At 42.9% G+C, this 23,748-nt stretch overlaps 1 protein-coding gene across 1 annotated transcript in view; it reads right to left on the bottom strand.

Moving 5' to 3' along the window:
* Nucleotides 1-23,748, bottom strand: part of DYNC2H1 (dynein cytoplasmic 2 heavy chain 1) — a 209,157-nt gene that overhangs the window by 56,781 nt on the left and 128,628 nt on the right. The window contains exons 73-79 of the mRNA XM_066619151.1: nt 18,731-18,796; nt 16,085-16,135; nt 14,254-14,331; nt 11,730-11,861; nt 7,078-7,150; nt 4,470-4,630; nt 2,834-2,959 (exon numbers count right to left, since the gene is read on the bottom strand). Of these exons, the coding sequence (XP_066475248.1) occupies nt 2,834-2,959; nt 4,470-4,630; nt 7,078-7,150; nt 11,730-11,861; nt 14,254-14,331; nt 16,085-16,135; nt 18,731-18,796 (687 nt within the window). The remainder of the gene's footprint in view (nt 1-2,833; nt 2,960-4,469; nt 4,631-7,077; nt 7,151-11,729; nt 11,862-14,253; nt 14,332-16,084; nt 16,136-18,730; nt 18,797-23,748) is intronic.

Genomic DNA, 23,748 nt, shown 5'->3' with positions numbered 1-23,748 from the left:
AAGAGTTATTAAGGAATTGAAGAATAAAGTTGCTGATCTCTTGACTAAAATATGCAACTTGTCCCTCAAAATGGCCACGGTGCCAGAGGATTGGAGGATAGCAAATGTCACACCAATCTTTAAAAAAGGAAGCAGAGAGGACTTGGGAAACTATAGGCCAGTCAGCCTAATGTCTGTTCTAGGTAAAATGGTGGAATGCCTCATCAAATATAGAATCTCAAAACACATAGAACAAGCCTTGCTGAGGGAGAATCAGCATGGCTTCTGTAAGGGTAGGTCTTAACTCATGAACCTGTTAGAATTCTATGAAAAGGTCAACAGGCATGTGGATGTGGGAGAACCCATGGATATTATATATCTGGAAGGCGTTCGACACAGTCCCTCACCAAAGGCTACTGAGAAAACTCCAAAGTCAGGGAATTAGAGGGCAGGTCCTTTCATGAATTGAGAACTGGTTGAAGACCAGGAAACAGAGAGTAGGTGTCAATGGACAATTTTTACAATGGAGAGGGGTGAAAAGCGGTGTGCCCCAAGGATCTGTCCTGGGATCAGTGCTTTTCAATCTATTCATTAATTACCTGGAGACAGGGTTGAGCAGCGAGGTGGCTAAGTTTGCTGACAATACCAAACTTTTCCGAGTGGTGAAGACCAGAAGCGATTGTGAGGAGCTCCAGAAGGATCTCTCCAAACTGGCAGAATGGGCAGCAAAATGGCAGATGCGTTTCAATATAAGTGTTCAATGTAAGGTTTCTTCTGCTCTCTAGTGTCCACCCAGCTATATGGATACTAAGAGTGCTCAGGGGATACTAAGAGTGCTCAGATAACTTCCTTTGGATGAAAAGCCCAGATACATCTCCACCCCTTCCCCAGTCAATAACATGGGGATGGAGGTGCGGGTGGAAGAACCTGTCAGATGAATGAGGTGTTCAGATACAGTCCTGTGACTGTTGGTTTGTTGTTTGAAAGACGAGAGAGCGAGAAATAGCCCAACCCTGCACAGCACTGGATAAGGCTCTCATTTCCATGTAGCATAATACAGTTACACCTGCTAACAGGGTATAGAGGCACTTCTAAAAGGCCTTCAGAGGGCCAGGGAAGCTCAGCACAACTCCCTCACCTTCCGGCGACTCCGAACCATGGGTTCAGGGACCAGTGGATACCGGAATCTGCGAATAATGTGGGCCCACCTGTATACAATTTTGTTGTTGGAGTTTATATTTGCCAAAAAAATGTGCATTGGCATTTTATTTTATTCACTTCATATAAACTTCAGATAGAATAATGTAAGCGAGTACGATCTACCCAAATTTTATGTAACTGCTACTATTGGTACCTTCATTACTTTACCATAGAAGGGAATGTATCAACAATCAGGACATCTTTTTGTGTCTCTCTTCCATGATAAAGTAAAGATAAAGTACCAATAATAGCAGTTACTTAAGATTTGTGGCATATAGTGCTGTTCCTTTAGGCTGCAAACCTATTAGAGCTATGAAACATATTTAAAAATGGATTACAATTAGATGTAATCCAATCATTGTAACTACTATGGAAGCTAAACATATTTTAATTTTTCTCAAAGTGCATCTGCATTATGAGGTTTTTGGAAAAAGTGAACATATTTATAGACGCGTACCTATTTAAGAATATTAAACTTAAGAACTTTCACAATACAAACATGCCTAGCCATGTTTGTTGATAGTGTTAGAATCGATTCTCTAAATTCCTAAACATTCCCGTCATATTCCAGCCAGCCGTGTTAGAACACTTATCAAGGTAAAACCACAAAATATAAAGTACTGTACTGTAAATACATTTTCTTATATTTTACAACATGTTCACTACTGATAACAGTGATATTGGATGTAAGAACAAAACAATTTACAAATAGGCCCCTGGAGCATAACCTGTTCTTAAGTAGGGGAGCTTCTGCAAACTTAAAGTAAAATTACTTTCATTAAATTTAAATTTTCTTTTATAAAAGATTTTGCTTAACATTTTAAAAACACGTTACAAAACATCAGTTTGACACAAATGCTTCCATAATATAAGCATTCAGTATTACTTTATTCCAGCACAATCCTATCTTGTGCTGGAACAGGCAAGCCAGGAGGCTTGCACTGTATCCAGTGCAAGATAGGGCTGCAAAGTGGCTCAGCTGAAGGGGAAACTCTTCCCCTTACCCTGGGTAAGCCACTGCAATGCCTATGGGTCTCCTTGAACTTCTGCCAGCTCCTGAGATGGCACAAGTCCAAGGAGAGAGGAGCAGCTTGAAGCCACTCCGTGCTACTCAGGGAACAGGGTTGGGATCCAGCATATCTGCCAAGTTCCAGCCCTGCCTCCCGCTCCCCACCTGCCTGCCCCCAGGACCACCCTCTGTCCACCTCTTCCCGGCCTGGAAAACACATCTCGGCCTTACAACACATTTGCAACCCTCCTGGGCCGGCACAAGAGACTTGCATCGGCCAAAGGGCGAGCTAGGATTGTGCCCTTCATGTCATTTGGTTTAATATTATTAATAATATTTATATACCATTTTTCAACATAAAAGTTCACGAGGCAGTTTACAGAAAATAGCCACTAGCAAAGACAGTGCTGGGGTGTATAGGGACAGTTATTCCCTCCCTCACCCCCCCCCCCCCGATCAATTTAAAAGGAGCACCACTTGAAAAAGTGCCTCTTTGCCCCATTAGTAGGGCTAATTTACCGACTAATGCTACCGTAAAGCTATGCATTTACAGGTGCAGGTAATCCACTGACACAGACAGTATTTCTAGCCATTGGCATTTTTCATTGAACAGACTAGAAGGGCTATTGAATTAAAATATCTTACCTTTTCGAGTATGGGAAGCCATGGTACAACAAGATGCAAATTCTTCAAGCAAAGCCATTCTCCATTTCGTGCACATTCTTTTACAGTCTGAATAGCTAGATCCGCTTGGCCCTGACCCATTGCAACCTACAAAATGGATTCCAACATTCTAATTTGTATGATTTTTTTCCCTGTTTTAAACAAGTTGTGGAAACTTTTAGTTAGACATGGCAATCTGTGGTAGCTGTCACAAAATACAAACTAAACTCAATTGTTTGCGGCTCTTCTTTGGAATTATTTTGGATCACAGCAGCCACAATTAATGGTCAGCAGGTTGCAGCTATGCTGGTACCACATAAAGTATGATACCTAATAGATCAAGTATATAAAAGGCGGTACTGTATATCAATAAAATATATAATTTCCTCATAGTCTATCTGTCTGTGTTTTTCTTTGTAGCATAAGCTTTAAATGAGAGGAGGGAGGGCCTTTTGTTAAGGGAAAACAACATGTCCTTAAAAAACTACCTTATTTCCTTCTCAGGCTCCTTCCTTCTGTTCTTTTCCTTCAGTATCCTTCACTGGAAGATTTAAAGTCCAATCCACCACCCAGGAAACGGTCCGACCAAGCAGCAAGAAGGTGTTTTTGAGCAGGGGGAGGATGGGGAGGAGTTGTTTCTGGGCAAGGGGAGGGCACCCCGCGGGGCAGCTCTGAATAGACCCATAGGGCAGTGGTTCTCACACATTTAGCACTGGGATCCACTTTTTAGAATGCAAATTTATCAGCAGCCACTGGAAGTTATGTCATGACTGGAAGTGACATCATCAAGCAGGAAAATTTATAACAGTCCTAGACTGCAATCCTACCCACACTTACCCAGGAGTGAGTCCCATTGACTATCAGTGTTAAAAGAATATACATAGTAGCTTGTTAAAAGTACAGGTCTGTAACATTACCCCAAATGCAGTCACATACCATGGTAGCATCAAGTCTAATATAGTAAAAATAAAATATTGAAATGAATGGGGACCCACATGAAATTGGCTTGCAACCCACCTAGTGGATCCTGACCCACAGTTTGAGAAACACTGCCATAGGGGCTCTGGGGTGCTACACAAGGTAAGGGAATCAATGTTCCCATACCCCAAGGAGACCTCTGGCTGCTGCTCTGGCCTCGCAGGATACTTTGGCAGACATTTTTGTGCTGCTGTACCATGCAGCACAAGGGCAGCATAGGACTGGACTCTTAGGCTGCAATCCTAAGCACACTTTCCTGAGGCTAAGTCCCATTGAACTCAATAGGACTTACTTCTGAGTAGACCTGCATAGGATTGTGCCCTTAGTTCGAAATATACATGTGGATTTTCAGAATAAGGTGTAAGAAACAGAGAAACATTATTCTCAGATGGCTAGAAGTGTAAGTTCCAGTCTTGTGCGAATTTTGACATGGCTACTTTTTCATTAGTTACCTTCACCATGTCAATTCCATGTCAATAGTTCCTCTGAACTGCCTTCACATGGTGACCTCTGATCATTACCATATCAAGCTTGATAAAACAGATTATGAGAGTGACTACTTCATAGACTGAGATTTTAAAAAAAAACAACAAAAACAGAGAGAAATGTAGATTGCAGTCATGACATATGAGAGACTTGCCTGGTGATAGCCTTCACCATTTCTTTCAACACTTGCAAGTTCTTGCAATTCCTGAGAAGGATCAGCACCAGGAGATATAATTATCAAGATCGGTTCGATTTCTAGTGTTTCTTTGTACAGTCGCTTCAGATTCAATGGTGGCGGTGACAACTCTTTTATTCCTAGACATGGATGAATGTTTAAAATAAAATATTAGTAAAATTGGAGATGTCGTCTGACTAGCTATGTATTCCCACCAGTTGGTCAAATAAGTGTAAAATGCATTATTTCCTTAATCTTTCCAAGTTTTTCTGAGGCCACTTCAAAACACAATATAAAACTTCTGCAAAAAAAAGTCATAATAAAATCATACTGCAAAATCAGACAATAAACTACAACAGGATGGATGCCATCATAAATATCGACCATCTTTTCTGCTGATGTTGAAGTTTGTAATAAAAGCGCCTTTGACAGAAACATATTAGTTAACAATAGCATAATTAAATTGTGCACCCATACATACAGATAGCAGGGTTGCAAGAGATCAATTATGGACCCTCAGCACTAAAAATCACACCACCTCTAACAGTAAAATGATAAAAGAGCAGTTCAACATAGACATGTAGCTTATCAACTTAAGCAACCTCAAAAGGATACTCTAACAATAGTGAAAGCTTTCATTAAAAAATCTCATATTTAGGACTACAGGATATGTGTTACAACTTTCATGAAATTTGCTTGTCAGTGTTCAGGATTTCTCAGAGAAAACACAGACAGAGACAAGTAGGATCTAAGCGAGATCCACGTGCTATTTCTACACAGAAAAGCAAGAACAAGACATGCTACCTCTTTTCTGAAAAAAATAAAAAAAATGAGCACACAGAAAAAAAAATACTGCAACAAAGATTACAAGTGGTCCCAATAGCCAACTTGCACTCTAGACTTTGGATTTAGCTCATGGGCATGAGAGGGCATTTTGCTAGGGGGTTATCCTGACTGCAGAAACCTGTAGGTCCCTACACAGTTTACTTCTGTAAACAGCTATCTTGGAAACATTTGAAATTTTAACAAAAGTCAATAGTACCAGGGATTATCAACAACTCTGCAACTGAAATGAAAAGGAATAATTTACATGCTCAACTGTATGTGGTAGAGCAAAGGAAATTTGAAGACTACTGGGGGGGGGGAAGACACCGTAGGGGCAAAGTTCTAGTTCGCACTCAGTGCCAATGCTATAAATTAAATATTTGACTAAAGAGAGGCAAAGAAGGTTCTAAACAGCCAGAAATAGTTTAATATGTTAATATGCTAATATAGCAATACCTTGCACTTTTGTTTGGTTAGCGACTACAACATGGATGAACGTCAAAAATGAATGAATGCCAAAACATAGCCTAATTTAGCTTGCAAATTTATTTTGGTTAGGGAAAAATGTAAATAACACATGCAAATGCATGTGAAACTGAAACAGAAATAAAAGGAAAAATGATGAATATTGATGAACGTTGTGGAAGGTTGGATGAAATTGGACAAAAAAGGAAAGCATGTGGACCAAAACTGAAAGGTGGTTATAACTAAAAATGGCTGAAAGAGCAAAGTGATGAAAATCAAAAGATTACTGTCTGCTTTTAGGAAAATATGCTATTAGGAAAATACAAGAAGTTTGAATATTCCTTCGGTAGCTTCCATTTAAGCTCTAACCTTTTAACAGTGCTGTCAGTGGTTAAGTAATTTTTCAGACTGATAGACAGGGCAGCTATTCAGCTGTGTTTCTTATCCAAATTCTTATCAGGTAACCAAAGTTTTTCACATGAAGGCAAAAATGCTTCTTTGCTTCAAGAACAGAATCTGGAGCTGCAGTATTGTTCAATTTCCTAATAGAGTGTGGGGCTTGTTCAGAAAAAGTTCTTCATGAGTTGGCTCCCACTGTATCAATTCCATTTAAAAGTAAATACATATAATAAAAGTAGCTATTCCTTATATCTTCATGCTTCCACTAAAATTAACTGTGCATAGTAGAAAATTAAAAAAGTGAAGGACTGACAGTGGGAAAGCTGCTTCATCATTTAGTAGGCCACAGCCACCAGGGCAAACTACCAGAGACCTGCATGGGCAACAGCAGCCTCTGGACCTCCTCTGTCCCACATTACTGTGGGAAAGAAAATGGGAATGTGGGTGGAATGGAGGACGATTGTAGGGAGTTTAGAGTGAGGATCACGGTGAAGTGGGGTGGTTTGGGGGTGGGAGGGGGACAATCTCAGCAGCAGCCTTGCACACTAAAATCCTTTCCCACTTTCCTGACCTGGACCTGTCCCCAGATTCCCTTGGATGAAACCAGAAACAGAACAGGTATAAATCAAAGGAGACCCACTGGAGGCCAAGTGGCCTACAGAGAGGTAAGTAAAAAGGATTTATACTTACCTCTCTTGGGCCATCTGGACACCCCTCCCACCACAGCATGCAGTGTGTGCTCCATTGGTATGGGCTGGCGGGAGATAGGATTGGTCCTAAGTACATGATATCCCACCTAGCTATTAAATGCCTGCAGAAGACTGCTTCTGCATGTGTTCTTTCCCTAGCTGGATCAGAACAAAAATACTGCACAATAACCAAAAAGCCATCAACTTACCCAGAGCTTTACATGCAAAAAGGGCCATTGCACTCTGAAGTCTGTCTGGTCTTACAGCTTGAACCACAAGGACCTTAAAAGTAAATATATTCCAAGTAAGATTAACATATATTATCAAAAAATAATATGCACCTCTACTACATGATAAACATCTTTTTTTTTAATCAAAAGAGAGCTTTATGTGAAAAAGCACAATGAGTGAGGATGAAATGTTTACCAAACATTTTAAAAAACGAGATCTAGAAAGAAAAATTTATTTATAAGTAATAATAACCAGGAAAAGACCCTCAAACTTTATCTCTCTGTATTTATATATTCTTGCAAACTGCAGGAGCTGAGCTCTTTGCAGGGCAGTTAGCAGCTATCTAGCAAACTGTAGGAACTGAGCTCTTTGCAATGTAATTAATTAGCAGCTACACTATCTGATTTTTCAGTATCTTCAGGGCTTGAGGCAATTAATTATCTGATCTTACCATCACCCTTTGGCAACCCACCAAAAATCAGGTTGCAACCCACCATTGGATCCCAACCCACAGTTTGGGAACCACTGTTCTAAAGCACCATACTAGTTTTGTTTTGATTACCACTGCCTATTTATAGCCATTCCAGTCCATAGCTCTTCACATTCTGTAGTTACCCCAATTTCCCAAAAGCTGCTCTAAGAGCGCTTACTATCATTTGAGTGTCAACAGTATGAAAGTATCAACAAACCCATGGATAGGGTATGATCCTATCTTAATCCTGAACTTTTTGAAAACATCCCCCACCAAAAGCTCTAAATAAACTTAGCAGTTGTGGAATAAAAGGCAGGACTTCTTATAGATCAGTAATTGGTTACAGAACAGCACACAAAAAGGACAGAATAAATGGACAGTTTTCACAATTGACGGAAGGAAGAAGTGGAGATCCTCCAGTGATCTGTATTGGGACCAGTGATATTTAAACTTGTGCGTTAATTGTCTGGTGCCAGGGTGAGCAATGAGCTGGTCAAGTCTGAATATGGATCATGTTATTTAGAACGGTAAAATTCCAGTCTGACTTGGAACAGCTTTACAGCCCAATCCTAACCTTTGCAAGCACCGGTGCTAGCCATAGCAAGTGTGCCATAAAGCATGTTTATATTGACCTACCAGTAGACAGCAATGGCAGGAAGGCCTGCTCTGTCCTGGAAGCTCTGTATCCAGCCCAATGGCTGCCAGAGTAGGTAGATGCTGCACCAGGCAATAGAGGGGATGATGGAGGGTGGAACAGAGGTAGGGAGGAGGTGTTTTGGGGTAGGGGAGGGCAGGGAGGGGGAGAAACAAGTCTGGGAGGGGTATGGGGACAGCAGGGCAGGCCTCTGCCATATCCTAACCTCTGTCCTGGGCCTGAAAACTCTACATGGGGCTACTCAGATTTGTGCCAGCAATTTATCTTTAGCAGGCTGGGGCAGTCTTGGGTAAGGGAACAAATGTTCCCTTAGCCCATGTAGGGCTTAGTGTTACCCAATGACATTGATTGGTATTCGATTCAGTATAGAATAAAAAAGCACCTCATCAAGCACAACATAATTAACTTATGCAATCCACTGCCATGAGATGTAGTAATAGCCAATGGCTTAGATAGCTTTAAAAGGTGATTAGACAAATTTATAGTGGTTCAGTCTATTAATGGGCATTAGTTATGATAGCTAAATGGAACCTCCATGTTCCAAATGCCACTGAATAGCAGTTGCTGGGGATAAGAGCAGAATAGTGATTGCATTCATGGCCTGCTTAAGGGCTGCCTGGAAGCATGTCACTAGACACGTGAGAACAGGATGATGGACTAGAAGGACCTTCGGTCTAAGACAGGAGGGCTTTTCTTACATTCTTACCATTATTTTAATTCAATATGAATTATCCTGTCTTTCTAGAGCTACTAACCAATTAAAGAGTGTTTTCTGGATTATTAACTCTTGATACTAAGCACTTAAAATAAATATCTCATTTTGTCTCTTTAAGTAGGTGATCTTCCAAGGCATTCAGTGCAGAAAACAGGTTTTCCTAAATAAGGTGAGCAGATAATGTCCTTTTTATTTTTTTTTAAAAAGCCCCTAAGCACAGTGCCTGAAAAAGTACGCAAATTATTTAATCAGTAGCATCAGCTCTGAACACTTCTCACAAGAAATAGCTGCAATTAAAATCTGATGGCAATTGTCAGTTTTTTAATATGTGATAAAAAAATTTTTTTCAGTCAATGCTTCTGGCCACAGCACTTCATTATATGGCAACTACTGTGCCTACCCAGGGGAACACTTCAGAGTTTAAGACACTTTCGGTTTCTCAATAGGATGGGATGTAAGAAAGGAACTTCATCCCCGTGAACAAGTATGGAGAAGCTTTTACAGTGAGTTTGGCAAGAGTCCACCTCTTCACCTATGCTACTGCTCACAATCCTGCCTGACATGGATATAACCACTATCAGTGCCACCAAGAAGTAGGATTCTACAGATAAATCTGAAGCACATGTGTGGAATCTGCAAAGTGAATCATAGAATAAACCTGCTTAACTGGGAAAGTACTTTAACTACTCCCTAAATTCCCTGTCGCTAGATCAGACTGGCTCCTTCTCTGTCTGAAACTCAGTGACAACCTAAGACCCATTTATCTGTAGCATCTGGGGATCTGCGTTACTTTTTGATGCACTGTTTCATTTTGGATTTCTCTGTTGCCATATTATATTATGTTTATTGTCCTATGACTTATTTGCTGCTCTTAGTACATTTTTAAAGTTACCTTTATACTGGCTTATATTTTGTAAACTGCTCTGGATACCTTCCTTATGGGAGGGAGAAAGGAGGGATATAAATAAATACTAGCATTTCCAAGTCACAGAAATAGGATGCGAAGTATAGTGTGTATTAATCAAATTAAACAGAATTAATCTAGATGGGAATCTCCAGTGTCCCAATTTCTGCAGCTACAGAAGATATGCATAAGATGTGGTGCTATGCAGATCAACAAAGCAGTTTCCCTGTTGTCTAAATACATGAATCCTTTTTCACTTCTACAAATGGATGTTCACTAAAACAAATGGAAGTTCAATAGCAGGGGTATCAAAATATCACTGTGAAACTATCTGATTAAAACACATCATTCCCTGCTCATTTGGGAGCTCCAGTGTGCATAAAGTAGGTCTCCACTTCGACTAGTATTCAGAGATATACCTCCTCTGAAACATGGAGGTTCCACATAGCTATTGAACAAATACAAAGTTCAGTGTGCTGATGAAACCGGAAATAGGATAAAACAATCATAAGAGGTGCTCATGTAATGACTCAAACTGTGAATCTAAAAAGATCAGCATGGGATGAAGCAATCTACAGTGCTAACAACACTAACCTTTTGCTTGCCTAAGCTTCAAGAAACATTAAAATAAAGCATTAAGGGCCCAATCCTGAAGCTGTCAGTGCCCAGGGCTCCAATGGTGCCAAAATGGCAGCTGCAGGATCCTATCCGCAACTACCACCAGGGTCTCCTTGTGGGAACGGAGCATTTGTTCCCTTCCTCTGGGCAAACAGTAGCCAGTGGCAATGGATCTCCTGGTTCTGCACCCATGTTTTAAGGGGCACAGAGTCAAAGAGCCCCATGATGAGCCATCTGGCTCACATGGGGGGGAGGGTTCAGGATGTGACTGTCTCCACTCCCCTTGTGGGCCCGATCCACCCCACCTCCGCCCAGTTCTGCCTTGCCCATGCCTTCCTTCACCCTCCCCCCACCCTGAAAAGCCGGGCCATTACTCGGCAGTCTCACTTACCTCCAGCGCTGGTGTGGCATCCTCTTTTTGGCATTGAGTCCCAGAGCCAGCACTCACTCCTTGCCTGGCAGTGTGAATGGGCTTTACGGCAAGTTCACAACACCCAGAGCTGGCACTGAAGCTCAGTGCTGGCTTCAGGATTGGGTTGCCCAACTTCAGTTCAAGTTGATAATAACTAAGCTCCAGTGAAAGCAATGTGATATTGATTTGTCACTACACTATTGCATTAGTTTCAAAGGAACATAATGCAGTCCTATATACTACAGACTGCAAATAGGATTGTTGCCAGTTAGCCCAATCCTATGCTGGCATTTGCCAGTGGGACAAGCACGTGTACTGTCACAAACATGCCGTAAGATACATTGTGCCCTTGGGTAGGCCCGTCCTACTGTTGGAAAGGCCTACACTAGCCTCCCGCCACCAGTCACAGAATGCTGGGAGGGCAGGGGGGAGGAGGAACGGGGTGGGGCTGGGCACCAGCATGTAACAGGGCATGGGGGAGGCTGGGAGGAGGGTGGATCAGGTCCAGGAGGGGGGCAGTGATAGCAAAGGAGGCCTCTGCAATATCCTATCTCTCATTCCAAGTTTGAAAGCCTGTCATAGAACTGCTTGGACCTGCACCAGTGATTTCACTGGCGCAGATCCGAGTAGCCCCATAGAGGCTACTGGTGCTTTACATGGGGTAAGGGGGAAAAGGTTCTCTTAATTTGAGGAGATTTCCAACAGCCTCTATTCCAATGCTAAATACAGCAGAAGCTGCACTGAACGTGCTGCACCTCAGTGTGGGAATTTGGTTAGGACTGGACTCTGTAAGTCACAAATAAGTTCATGTGAACAGAAACTTAAACAGATATGCACTAAATATAAAAACTTACCTGCTGAAAGAGTGAAATTCTGTTCACAATAATGGATGGAAAATCCTGTTCACACATTGAGCTGCGGGAAAAAGGCTGCCATAGTGGTGTGTCTTGAAAGCAAAGTGTTTGATACAAAGCCGGGAGAGAGATCTATGGAAAAAGTGGTTTAGATTTTACATCTAAAGTGGTTTAGAAAGTACAGTCTAATACGCTATTGCTTCCATACTGATATTTCAAGAAGAAAAACATATCTGATTATAAGATTATTACAGCCACATATGCTTACATGAACTACTATACTGGACAAATTAAATACAAAGCAAATCTTGAGTTATTTGCTCCGAGAGGCAATGACTGAGGTTTTATACATTGGAATTAGGGATTTAAATGCTCAGCAGGAATTACAGCAGTAAAAGATCTCATATAACAGATGAAAGAATTCACATCAGTGTATACATCTGATATAAAATCAGTAGACTTTAAAAGCAATCCAGAATATGATAGGCAAGCTTTCACATGTGCATGAAAGATGAGCAATGTGAACGTAAAAAGAGTACAATGTCAGGAAAGGTTATAAATTTGCCCTGTGCTTATACACAGGGCAAAAAAACAAAAAAACAAAAACCCTTTCTGCAAAAATATTACTTAATTTGAATAATTTATACTATATCCAAATATTAAGAAAAAGGAAAGAAAAAAATGAATATAAGCAACCTAAAAGTTAGGAGTTAACATGATTTGTGCAAATGTGTATTAATCTGCTGTCCCCATGTATCATACGGGCGTGCATTTTAAACCATTTTTGCCCAACATTGCATACATGCAACAGAGACCAAATGTGTACACCTGTGGGTCAGGCAAAATAATACAAAGAACTTTGTGAAGAGTGGATTTTGGAAAAAGGATAAAATTCTAAATAAATAGCAGCCAACCACTCCAAATACCAGAATTCAAATCATGAAAATGCATGTTTTTCGCTAACTCATGGACTCGTGAGTCGTGCACATGGAAGACTTGGAAAAACACTTGAATCAGGCGCCCCCGACTCAGCACTCGTCTCCACGCATGCAGACTCAAGTCTGCCTGTGTCTGAGTGTGCTTACTTACTGTTTTCATGGTGTGAAAAACCTCGTGGGGCCATCATTCAGACTGGGCAAGCAACAGGGATGTTCCAGCCAGGAGGCAGGAAAGGGTTAATGTTTACCTTTCGCATGGAGTGGGAGAGGGGAGGTGGGAACAAGCTCTTTTGCCCATATCTGATAGGAAGGAAGGAACCAATAATGGACAAATATGGGTGTTCTGATATTTCCTTTGGCTGAGGGAGAGCAGAAGGAGGAGCCAAAGAAGGTTCTTGCCTTACAATTGGCTGGAGAAGCCCAGGGAGTGGGAGGAGACAGGAAAGTGGGGTGGGAGGCAGTTTGTAGCAATCATGCTTTCCAAACACATGGTTCCTTTTGGCTCTGTTGTTACTTGCGCAGGGGAAGCCTCACTGAATGACTGGCTAAAGTGGGACTACTTCCGAGTACAGCTGACAAGGATTGGGTTGTCCTGGTAAGCCTCGCAGCTGCTGCATGTGACCCTTCTCTCTCTTGCAAATTCTGACCCTGATACCATGCAATCCCTCACACCCCCTCCCACCCTGTTTACAAATGGGACGGGACACTGTCAGTACTATTCTGCCAAATATCCCTGAGGAAATTTGCAGTTTGATGTCTGGGCCCAAATGTAAGCCCGACAGCATATATGTATCTCTCTGTATCTTTTTGTGACTCCATGTAACCAATCAAAGTGTATGACAAATGCTGAGTCACAGTGACAAGATACCTGTAATACAAGTCAATGTAAAGCTATAGCTGGTGCATCATGGGAGATGTTGTTATCAGTCATGAGACTATGAGGTAATGCGACAAGGTAATGCTATGATATCATCTCCATTTGGTGCACAGCAAGATATAAGCAAGGCAGGTAGACCCCCCTTGCGAGGGTCATTGTATGGAGAGAGCAGGAGTCTATGTTGGAGTGTTGGAGATTGTGGCTGTGATTACTTAAGCTGTTTTGCTGCAAAGGAACTGCTTATCTGTAAGTATTTTGTAAATACAGACTGGTATTGGACATCAGCCTTGTGTTGTCTTCTTTCTGGGACATTTTAGCCATCCTTAGAACTAGGACTCTGCTGCACTCTGCAGAGAACTGGCACTACACTAAATTCCTCAACAGACATCAAGGGAGTGTTTAACGTGACACACACTGACACACAGACACACAGACACACACACACTGTGGCAACAGCCCCGTTTTTCTCACAAAGGGCTTTTTAGAAGGGGTGACTCGACTCGAGTCCTATCAACTTGCAGATTGATGACTCGGCTACTTGGAAAGTGCACATTATGATTTGTTTTCAAATTGAGTGGCAGGGAGCGGGAACAACTTTTGACTTGTCTTGCGCCAGATTTTCCCATCCCTACCAAGTACTAATCCTGTCATGTTAGCATTTTCTTAGCATGAAATTAAGTATAGGAGAAAAATTGAACTGAAATGATACCTTAAGAGAGGCTACTGCCCATGTTCTTTCTTGTTCAATCCAAGAGGGAATTTGGTCTCGAATGCTTTTTTGGGAATCCTTAATAGAGCAAATTACATAGTGAATGTTAAACAAATGCTTGCAAAACTAGTACAGACATTGCTTAATAAGAGAATAATCTAACAAAATTTAAGCCTTTCAAGTTCCAACCATTTCAAAAGGCAAGTTAAGCATGGCTTAGTTTTGCCCCATTGAAACCAACAGAAACTGAAAGTGCTTAAATTTGATTAGATCATGCTTTATTTCAAAAAAATATCACATTAAATTAGGGCTTTTCAAACTGGGGCGTCACGACACCCCAGCCTGTGGGCCCTGGCCTTTGCCTCCTTAAGGGGTGGGGGCAGCCTGGAGGCAGGAAGGATGCAGTGATCGCTCCGCGTTTACTTTCACAGCTGTGGGGAGCCCTGCCAAAGGTCTCAATGGGCTCCCCGCACCACAGGGAGGCTGCAAGAGGCTTGGGTAAGTGCACCCAAGCCCCTGCAGCCCCCTGAGTGGCGAAATCCTGGGGATCGTGCTGCTGCCTTCCACCCACCCCCGCTGCTCCCCCCCCCCGCCCCTGCAAGCACTTACAGTGGCTCAAACTCTCCAGGACTGCATTAAATGGTGGCAACCATTTTTAAGATCTAGATTTAGATTTAGAGACCTTTATTGGCATTAAGAGATCTAAAGTCTCTGGGTCATAGATGCTCACTCTCCCAAATAAGGCCTAACCCTATGTTGCCCTGGCGCTGTGAAATGGCCGCTGTTGCATACTGCAGGGCCAGAGTAGCAAGCTGGTTCCCTTACCCTGTGTAGCACCCCTGCAGCCCCATGGATCTACTCAGATCTCCACCAGCAAAATTGGTGGTGCAGATTCAAGTAGCTCATGCCAGGCTTTCAGGAACAGGACTGCGGACAGGATCTGGGTACAGCCTCTACCACCATCCCCATCCCCTCCCAGGCCTGAACCGCTGTTCGGCCTGCCCTCTCCCACCCAGTTTCACCCCTCCTTGCTTTCTCCCTGCCCACCCTGAAGCGCCTTCCCACTGCTTGGTGGGTGCCTTACCAGGGAAAGCTCCTACTCCTTCCCCCTTTGGCAAGGAAGCCCAGCATTGACTGGCATGGTCTCCCTGTCTGTGCCTTCCCTCTTATGGCTGCCACCACATGCCTTATTGCATATTTGTGACAGTCGTTTCCTGGGCAGTGTGCAAGTGAGCAGTGCTACCCAGGCAGAGGATCAGCCTGCCCATGTTCCTAATCTGAGGTGGGGAGGTGAGACTTGAGGAGCATGTCAGCATGAGGGTGGGCTTACTGGCCTGCTTCACTTCAGGAGCCATCAAATTAGTGATCTGCATGTGTGAAAGACCCTCAAATTCCTCAGGTACTGATGTTATATCACTTCAGAGCCATGCATTGCACTCAGTTCAAAAGTTTGGGTACAATTCAAGAACTAATGAGAAAAGAGATGGATATATGTATGTGCAGCACCTACTGGAATTATTCTGTTCTACAAGTGGTGGTGGAGACAGTTTGTTGTATTTACCTCTCCCAAATCCAAATATTTTGGCATTATAGTTCAAGAACTGCATTTTCACCACTCTTTGTGATATAGTGCCTACTCAACAGTTTTACAATCAAATAGGGACATTTTAATAATATATCCTGCATGCCCTATTAAATGTGGCAAATTATATCAGGGTGTGGCGATCTTACCCAACAAACACAGGTACACTACAATTCTCTATCATGATCTTTGAAAGTTATAGTGTGATATTTTTAATTTTACAAGAAAAGAAAGTTTAAGAACACTTACAGATTTTCTTAACATGTCTCCAATTATCACACCAGTGAATGTGTCCCATTCCTATAGAAAAAAATGGGAAGAAAAAAAACAAATATGACTTGATCTTTTTCTCCAAGTCTGGGTCATAAAACAGTCATTTATTATTGAGGGCCTTGGAACTAAGGTGAGTGCTCTAAGAATTATTGTTCAAACTTGGGAATCTATCTCTACAACAGGTAAGTGGCATAGGTTGGCAATTGCCTATTGATACAGCTAGAATCATTGCCATGGATTGCAATGAACAAGCACACTGTGATTAATGCACTGAATCCTGCGGCACCGACAGCAGCATATAGGCTCAGAAGACGACCTGTCGTCCCAAACGCCAGCTGAAGGAATAAAGGAAAGGAAGGCATAGGTTGACATGACCTGTCCAGAAGTCCTGGTGGCAGTGGCGTAGCTAAGAAGGTGCAGGGGGTAGCAGTTGCACTGGGCATCAAGTTTTAGGGGGGCAACAAGCTGAGCTTGACACTAGTGACCAAAATTGTGAAAATCTTGGTATGTATGAATAATACCATCATGTTATATATCATTGGAAAGGTAATTTAATGCAGAATGCAATGAAACAAACAGCACTGGAATATCTCTATTCTATCAAAAGTTATGGCCAATTAACCAGAAAATGAAAACAACTGCTGTGGAACAAAAAGTAGATTTGCTTAACTCCAAAAGGACCTATGAGACTGATTGTTCTGAGTGCCAATGAGATGTTATTATGATACAGCAGGGAACCAATCACTCTTTATTTATTTACTTAATTTTGATTTTATCATGTGGGGGATGGGCTACAAAATCTTCTTTGACCCTGGGTAGTAGATAGATGACTTAGCTATGCCACTGACTGGGGGAGGCAGCAGAGGAAGTGGTGGTGAGCTGCTGGGGGGAGGAAGTGGGTTCCTCCCAATTTTCACTTTTTAAAAAGCCTGGGTGTGATGTCACTTCTAGTTGTGACATCACTTCTGGGGCAACATTTTGAGCTTGGCACCAGGCTACACAACATTAGCTATGCTACTGCCTGGTGGAAATAAGAATCTTCCTCTAAGACGAATGGTTGAGTACCTGCACGGATGTTGAGGTTAAATAGAACACCAAGGCATTTCTGCAATAGTCCAGGAGAACTCTACTCTCTATCTAGTCAACTAGATGTCAGGCATGGAAAAGAGTGAAGAAAGAGGCAACGGTACTTGCCAAGACTGAACAGGGCTCTGAATTGCTGGAGATAATTGTAAACCCTGTTGACTTGATGGAGGCAGGACAAATACTAGCAAATACTACTTCCCTCCAGAACTGTTGCTAGACTCATTGTGCCTCTAGAAGTGGATGGAAGGAGCTATCTGATTCAAGAAGTCACCCTTCATTGAGACAGAATGTATTATTTTCAAATTGATATGATTTTCAAGCTCTACTCTTCAGCAATTCCTATATGTTTTACTAAAGCATCAAACAACTGAACAGAAATGAACCCATGGTTCTGACACACTTTTTATGTTTCAGTGTTAAACATAAAGTGAAAGGTAGCATAAGCAGTAAACCACTAGAGCTACAAAGAATTATATACAAATCACATCCCAAAATGAGTGAAAGTGTGTTTACCTATTTTATTAGTGAATTATCAAAGGCAGGAGACATAAGACTAGGTCAGGTTAGGGAGCCTCTCCCTACAGGGCAGGAACCAAGGCCAATATGAAAACTTTACCAGAGAACGGAAAGGTTACCTATCTCCCCAGTACAGGAACTAACGGCCAATAGTACAGTATTAAGAATGATGGCATGATTTTTATAGTAAATATAGCAAGTACAAGCATGACTGACCACTGTTAGCTAAGGAATGGCCTGGGCACATGAGCTCTGCCTTCTGCTGCCTGCAAGATGCATGTGGTTGTCTTGAACAACCTAGAACTGCAAAATAAATACATGATGGATACTATAAGCTGGTGATGGGTTGGTAAGGATAAAGATCACTTTACTTCCATTACAAATCAGGAGAAGATGAAGAATAACATGGTTAAATATAACCTTAAGCATGGTTAAATATAACCTTGCCACAAAGGTTAACTGATCAGGATTCCCTCTTTACTAGGATACGAAATCTGTAAATGCTGACAGTTAGAGAGATTGCATAATCCTGCAGCCCACTCTCAATCTCTTGATGGTTAAGGCATCCCCATTCTTAAATTTGCATAGGCCCCAAGATAATCCTCAGGGGAGAGGGGACACACACCAAAAAACTGTTCTTTCAACTGTTACAGCTCCAGTGCAGTAAAATAGCATAGTTCATGTAAAGAACCTATATTATATGGAATTATTCAAGAAAGTAATGAGGCATCCGGGCCTCAGAATGCCTTATAAGGCATAAAAATGTCACTTCTGGTTATATCGTAAAGCCTGAAGTAGTTCCCCCCCCCCAGAAACGGCTATTTTGAAGCCTGCAGAGGCTGTGGGCAGTCCAGCACCTAGGAGGACATGCAAGCTGACTGGAGAATGGAGGCTTTGGGGAGGCTGTTTGGCATCCGTGTCTGATGAAATCCGCAGATGCTGAACCCGTGAATAACACGGACCCCCATAGAAACATTTTCCTGTATTAATTTAAAAGGGAACCATTTCTACAGCACTTACATTGTCCTGGAAGAGTTCAGGGTGCATTCCTTTCACAAAATGTAATGCAAACATTAGTTGATCAGCCTACAACAGAAAGACAAAAACACCAGTTATCCTATGCTACACCTTCTAAAAGGATCCACACACTAATGACTAACATTTTGTACACGATTACTAAAAGCAATACTGATGATAAGATTGCATCTTAGGCTGTATCCTAAGGAGTGCATAAGGAGATAAGATGGCATGCTGCATTGACTCATGCAGAGCCAGTTGCAAAAGACATGCGGAAGATGCACACCAATGTGATACTGACAAATTTATGTGAGACATGTTGTGCATGGTGTTGTACAAGCACAGTGTCAAGTCAGAATGGATTTCTGTGCAAAAAAACTTTGCACTGTGACTTCACACATCTCCTTAAGCAAGGGGGAAGGAAAAGCTGGAGCAAAACATGGCAAGCCTATCATCATATTGCAGAAGGAGACAGGGACTGGAGATACAAGTGTCCTCCCATATCTGCAGATACAGTCTCCACAGTTTCAATTATCCATGGTTCAAAAATGCCCCCCATCATGCCAATTATTTATCTCCTGTTGTTTGTGGCCTTCCTGTGTCTTGCTGGCTCTCTGCTAACTATAAAAAGGAAGCAGGAAACACAGACACTTACAGAACACAAGGCAGAGAACTGAAAAGAATGCAAAGCTTGTCATAGTGTTCAAAGAGCTTACTGTCCTGTTCTTTTCAGTTCTCTGCCTTGCTTCTGCTGAGTGCCTCTGTTTACTGCTTCCATTTTGTAGTCAGGAAAGAACCAGCAAGACCCTGGGAGGCTGCAAATAAGTAATCTGAGTAATGAATGGCATAATGGGGGATTTTTCAACCATTTTATAGGGTTCCCCCATACTCACTGTTTCTGTATCTGCTGTTTCCATATTCACGGGTGGGGGTGGGGAGCGTATCCCCCCCCCCATGGATCCAGAGAACACACATGCCTGTATTGAGGCTCAGTTGAGGCAGTTTATAGCCAAGGTGACATTTGAAGCAGGAATCGCTTACTTACATACTTAGCTATTGCAAAATCAGCCATTCATGGAAAAGGAATGCTACATGTTAAAAATGAAAGGGACTCTGGCCTGTTTATCAGGGATTAAATTGGGGGTTAGCTGCAGTCTATTTTGTTTACCTTCCTGCAGTCAATCTCAGGCTGAAGAGAGATATTGGTATGGTGCAATGGCTAAGGAGCAAATACTAATTTTTATTGTTTGGACAGGTCAAGGGATTATGCACTCCCTCCTTCACCATCCATGTGCAGATTCCCCCTTGCTAGCCTACCTATGATGAAGTGCTAGATCAATAAACTTAAAGTAGGATTTGAAGCCAGTTTGACTTTCAGCAAATAATACATCACACCTCAAGATTAGATCCCCCTATATGTGTCTAGATCAGCCATTTTCACCACTGTGCTGTGGCACAATGGTGCGCCATGGATGGTCCGTAGGTGTCTGGGGAGAGAATTTTTTTTTAGTAGGGCCATTGGGAGATGCGAGCCCCTGCTGTCATCCCTGCCCCTGCGGTGTGCCTTGTCAATTGTCAAAAACTGATGGTGCGCCTTGACAATTTTAGTTCCTTGCCAGTGTGCCACAAGATGAAAAAGATTGAAAATCACTGGTATAGATGCTCTGTAACTGTTGCTGAATTTTTTAAATGTGGCATGCAATGATTTTTTTTTTTTGAAGTGATTCAAGTGATGCAAAACAGATGTGACTAATTCTGTAATACATAAATGCTGATAACTTTACCTTGGAAACCTTTTTAATACAGAATGGCTAAGATGTCACTGCAGCAGGCAGCATTCCATTTCAGCCATATATCAGCTGAAGTGAAAGGATAATTGAACTAGCTCATTTCTGCACCAAGCAACTACATAAATCCCTGACTACTAATTTATAGTTTTTCAATGAATTCACTCTCAGAGCTAACCAGCAGCATTTTTACATCATCTATAGTACCCAGCTGAAACAAAGGGTCAAATGCACAAATGCCGGTGATATACAACACCATCATAACAAAAGCAAATGGCAATAATTCATTTTGATATCTCAAAATTATACCTTTAACCTTCCATTTTTCTTCCATTCTTTGGGGAACATTTAGGAAACAACAAGTCTCTCTCATATAAAAATATAAACAAATGCATCAAGTGCTTTGGATGTGCTACTACACTCAACTACAGTGGCAATGCAAAGTCACAGCACAAGCTGACACTAGCGATACAATAGAGGCAGTCTTCCAAGCACAGGCAGTGTGGAAATCCACTTCAATGGGGTTTGAGCAGTACTAGGTTGGCTATGCTACAAAGAAGGGAAGAATGATCAATATAAAATCTGTCTTGCAATTTTAATTACAGGTCTAGCCTATTTATACATGGATTTTTTTATACAAGGTGTCGGGACCCCTCCGAGATGCCCTGACCCCTGACTTACCCTGGAGCAGGCACCCCATGCCCAAGGTGGGGAGGCTTCCCTGCCCTTGAGGGGGGCAAAGAAGGTTGGCTCACCCCAACCAGACAGAGGGGGCTGGCAGGGCAAACAAGGAACACAGAAGAAAACAAGCCCCGAACAGGAAAGGCCTCTTCTGCCCCACCTGGAAGAAGGGGAGGGGCCAAAAGGGGGTGGGCTTGCTCCATAAAACAGGGAGGCCAGGGATGAGAGGCAGACAGTGTGAAGCAGGGAGCTGTGAGGTGAACAGCTCCTGCTCCCAAGCCAGGTGTGGCAGCTCTGCTAAGGAGGAGGACAAGGGTGCTGGAACCCCTCCCCCCTCCAGCCAATCTGAGGCCTCCCTGGGGGGTGGAACAAGCCTGCTCCAAGCCCCTCCAGGGGTGGGCCCCTACACAACGTTTTGACTCAACACGAATGGCCCCTGCAAATGAGAAGGAATGTGCTGATCCCTGGAGAAGGGGGAAAATGCACCCCTTTAAAATCAGTTAAAAAACTGAACAGTCCTTTAACAACAGCCTCCTTAATGAGAGAGAGAGAGAGAGAGAGAGAGAGAGAGAGCAGCAGGCTAACAATCCATCAATCCTTCTCTCTCCTGCAGACCCCTCCCTTCCCCCTGAGCACATGAAAGAAATGTGGTCACTTTGCATTGGTGAAGGGAGGGGCTAAGTAAAACGCCTTTGTAAGCTCTTGGAGGATGACTCATTGATGGATTGTCTTCTTAATGACTCTTATCTTACATCATAAAGGTCATCAAGGCTGTTTTTAAATCACTGGAGCAAAGAAACTTTGTTTTTTAAATTGATTTGCTATAGTGCGTTTTTTGCCATCCATGTGAGTGCTTGGAATGGAACCCACGCGAATAATGAGGCTCAACCTGTATTTAAAAGAAATGCTGTTGTTGGGGTAGTTTCAGGGTCTTCCTTAATGATGTACATACAGTGAGAAAATATTACTAAGGGTGCAATCCTATCCTGTGCTGGAACAGGCAAGCCAAGAGGGTTGCACTGTATCCAGCGCAGGAAAGGGGCCAGAATCGGCTCAGCCAGAGGAAAGGGGACACTTTTCCCTTACCCATGGGTAAGGCACCCTTGCCCCATGGGTCTCCTCGGGCTTGTGCCACCTCCTGAGATGGCACAAGTTTGAGGAGAGCAGCTTCAAGCCACTTTGAACTCCCTGGGAATGGGGGTTGGGATCCTGCATAATTGCTGGATCCCAGCCCTGCCTCCCGCTCCCCACCTCGCCCAGAACACCTTCCTTCCCCCTTCTCCTCGCCCACCTCAGAGCCTTGCATAGGTCCAGATGGGCTGAAGCAAGGCTCACTGCCTCTGTTGGCGCAGAGGCTTGTGTCAGCCTCCGCAGGCCGGGGTGCCTCTGCGTGCCAGGCTTGCCGACTTCTGAGGAGAAGCAAATGTGTCTTACAGCATGCTTATGACCCTCCTGTGCAGCTCAGGATTGCGCTGTAAAAGTATTTTGACAAAAAATGAGGAGTAGCTGAACACTATTAATAAGAGCAAAATTGTGGGAGGAGATATAATATAATGGCTAAGAGACTGTGAGTACAAATCTATGCATGTCTACTCAGAAGAAAGTGGGGCTTACTCCCAGGAAAGTGTAAAGGATTGCAGCCTGTCAATACAATCCTATGCATGTCTATTCTGAGGTAAGCCCCACTTAGTTTAATAGCACTTACTCCTAGGTTAGTGTACATAGGATTACAGCCCGAGTTTCCAATCAGAACTTCCTTGGTTTAAAGCTCACTTCTGCTAAAAATGATTGCTGGGAGGCCTTAGGCAAGCCATTTCCCTTAGCTTCCCAGTGGCAATTTGTGAGGATCACACATATAACGTGTATTATAACAGTGGTTTCCAAAGTTATGGGTCAAGACCCACCACTGGGAACCAAAACTGGGCCATTCTCCGTTAAGGGGAGTGGCCCAGTAATGGATGTCCTGATGGTGACACAGTGATCGTGGCACCACGGGAACCCTAGGGCTTTCCCTGGGGGGTCCTGTTGGCCTTGTGGAGGGTATGGGAGGCCCGCCAATGCTCTCCAATGCGGCCCTCTCCAATGCGGGCTCCGTCTGAGGAACGGAGTGCACTTCTGGTTTTTGCACGAAAACCAAAAGTACGCTCCAATCCCCAAATGGAGCTATTTTCAGCATTGGGGAGTCCCGCAGAGAGGGTTGCAGGCCTCCCAGACCTTCACCATGGCCAGCAGGACCCCCCGCCGCAAGGTAAAGGCGAAAGCCCCAGGATTCCTGCAGTACCATCAGGAGACCCCCTCCCTTACGTCAGGCCCTGCCCCCACAAACACTCACCTGTGGTCCCAAAGTCTAAGTAGAACTTTGGGAACCGCTATATATTACATGCAGAGCACTTTGGTTGCTCAGCAAGCTCTATACAAAATGCCAAGTATTAGTGACATATAAAGTATAACTATAGTAATTGTAGTTACATAGATCAGTGGTTCTCAAACGTTTAGAATCGGGACCCACATTTTAGAATAAGAATCTGTCAGGACTCACCAGAAGTGATGTCA

The sequence above is a fragment of the Tiliqua scincoides genome, chromosome 3, assembly GCF_035046505.1.
Source record: "Tiliqua scincoides isolate rTilSci1 chromosome 3, rTilSci1.hap2, whole genome shotgun sequence".
NCBI lineage: Eukaryota > Metazoa > Chordata > Lepidosauria > Squamata > Scincidae > Tiliqua > Tiliqua scincoides.
The sequence above is the reverse complement of the archived record's forward strand: the minus strand, read 5'-3'. Positions and strand labels throughout refer to the sequence as shown.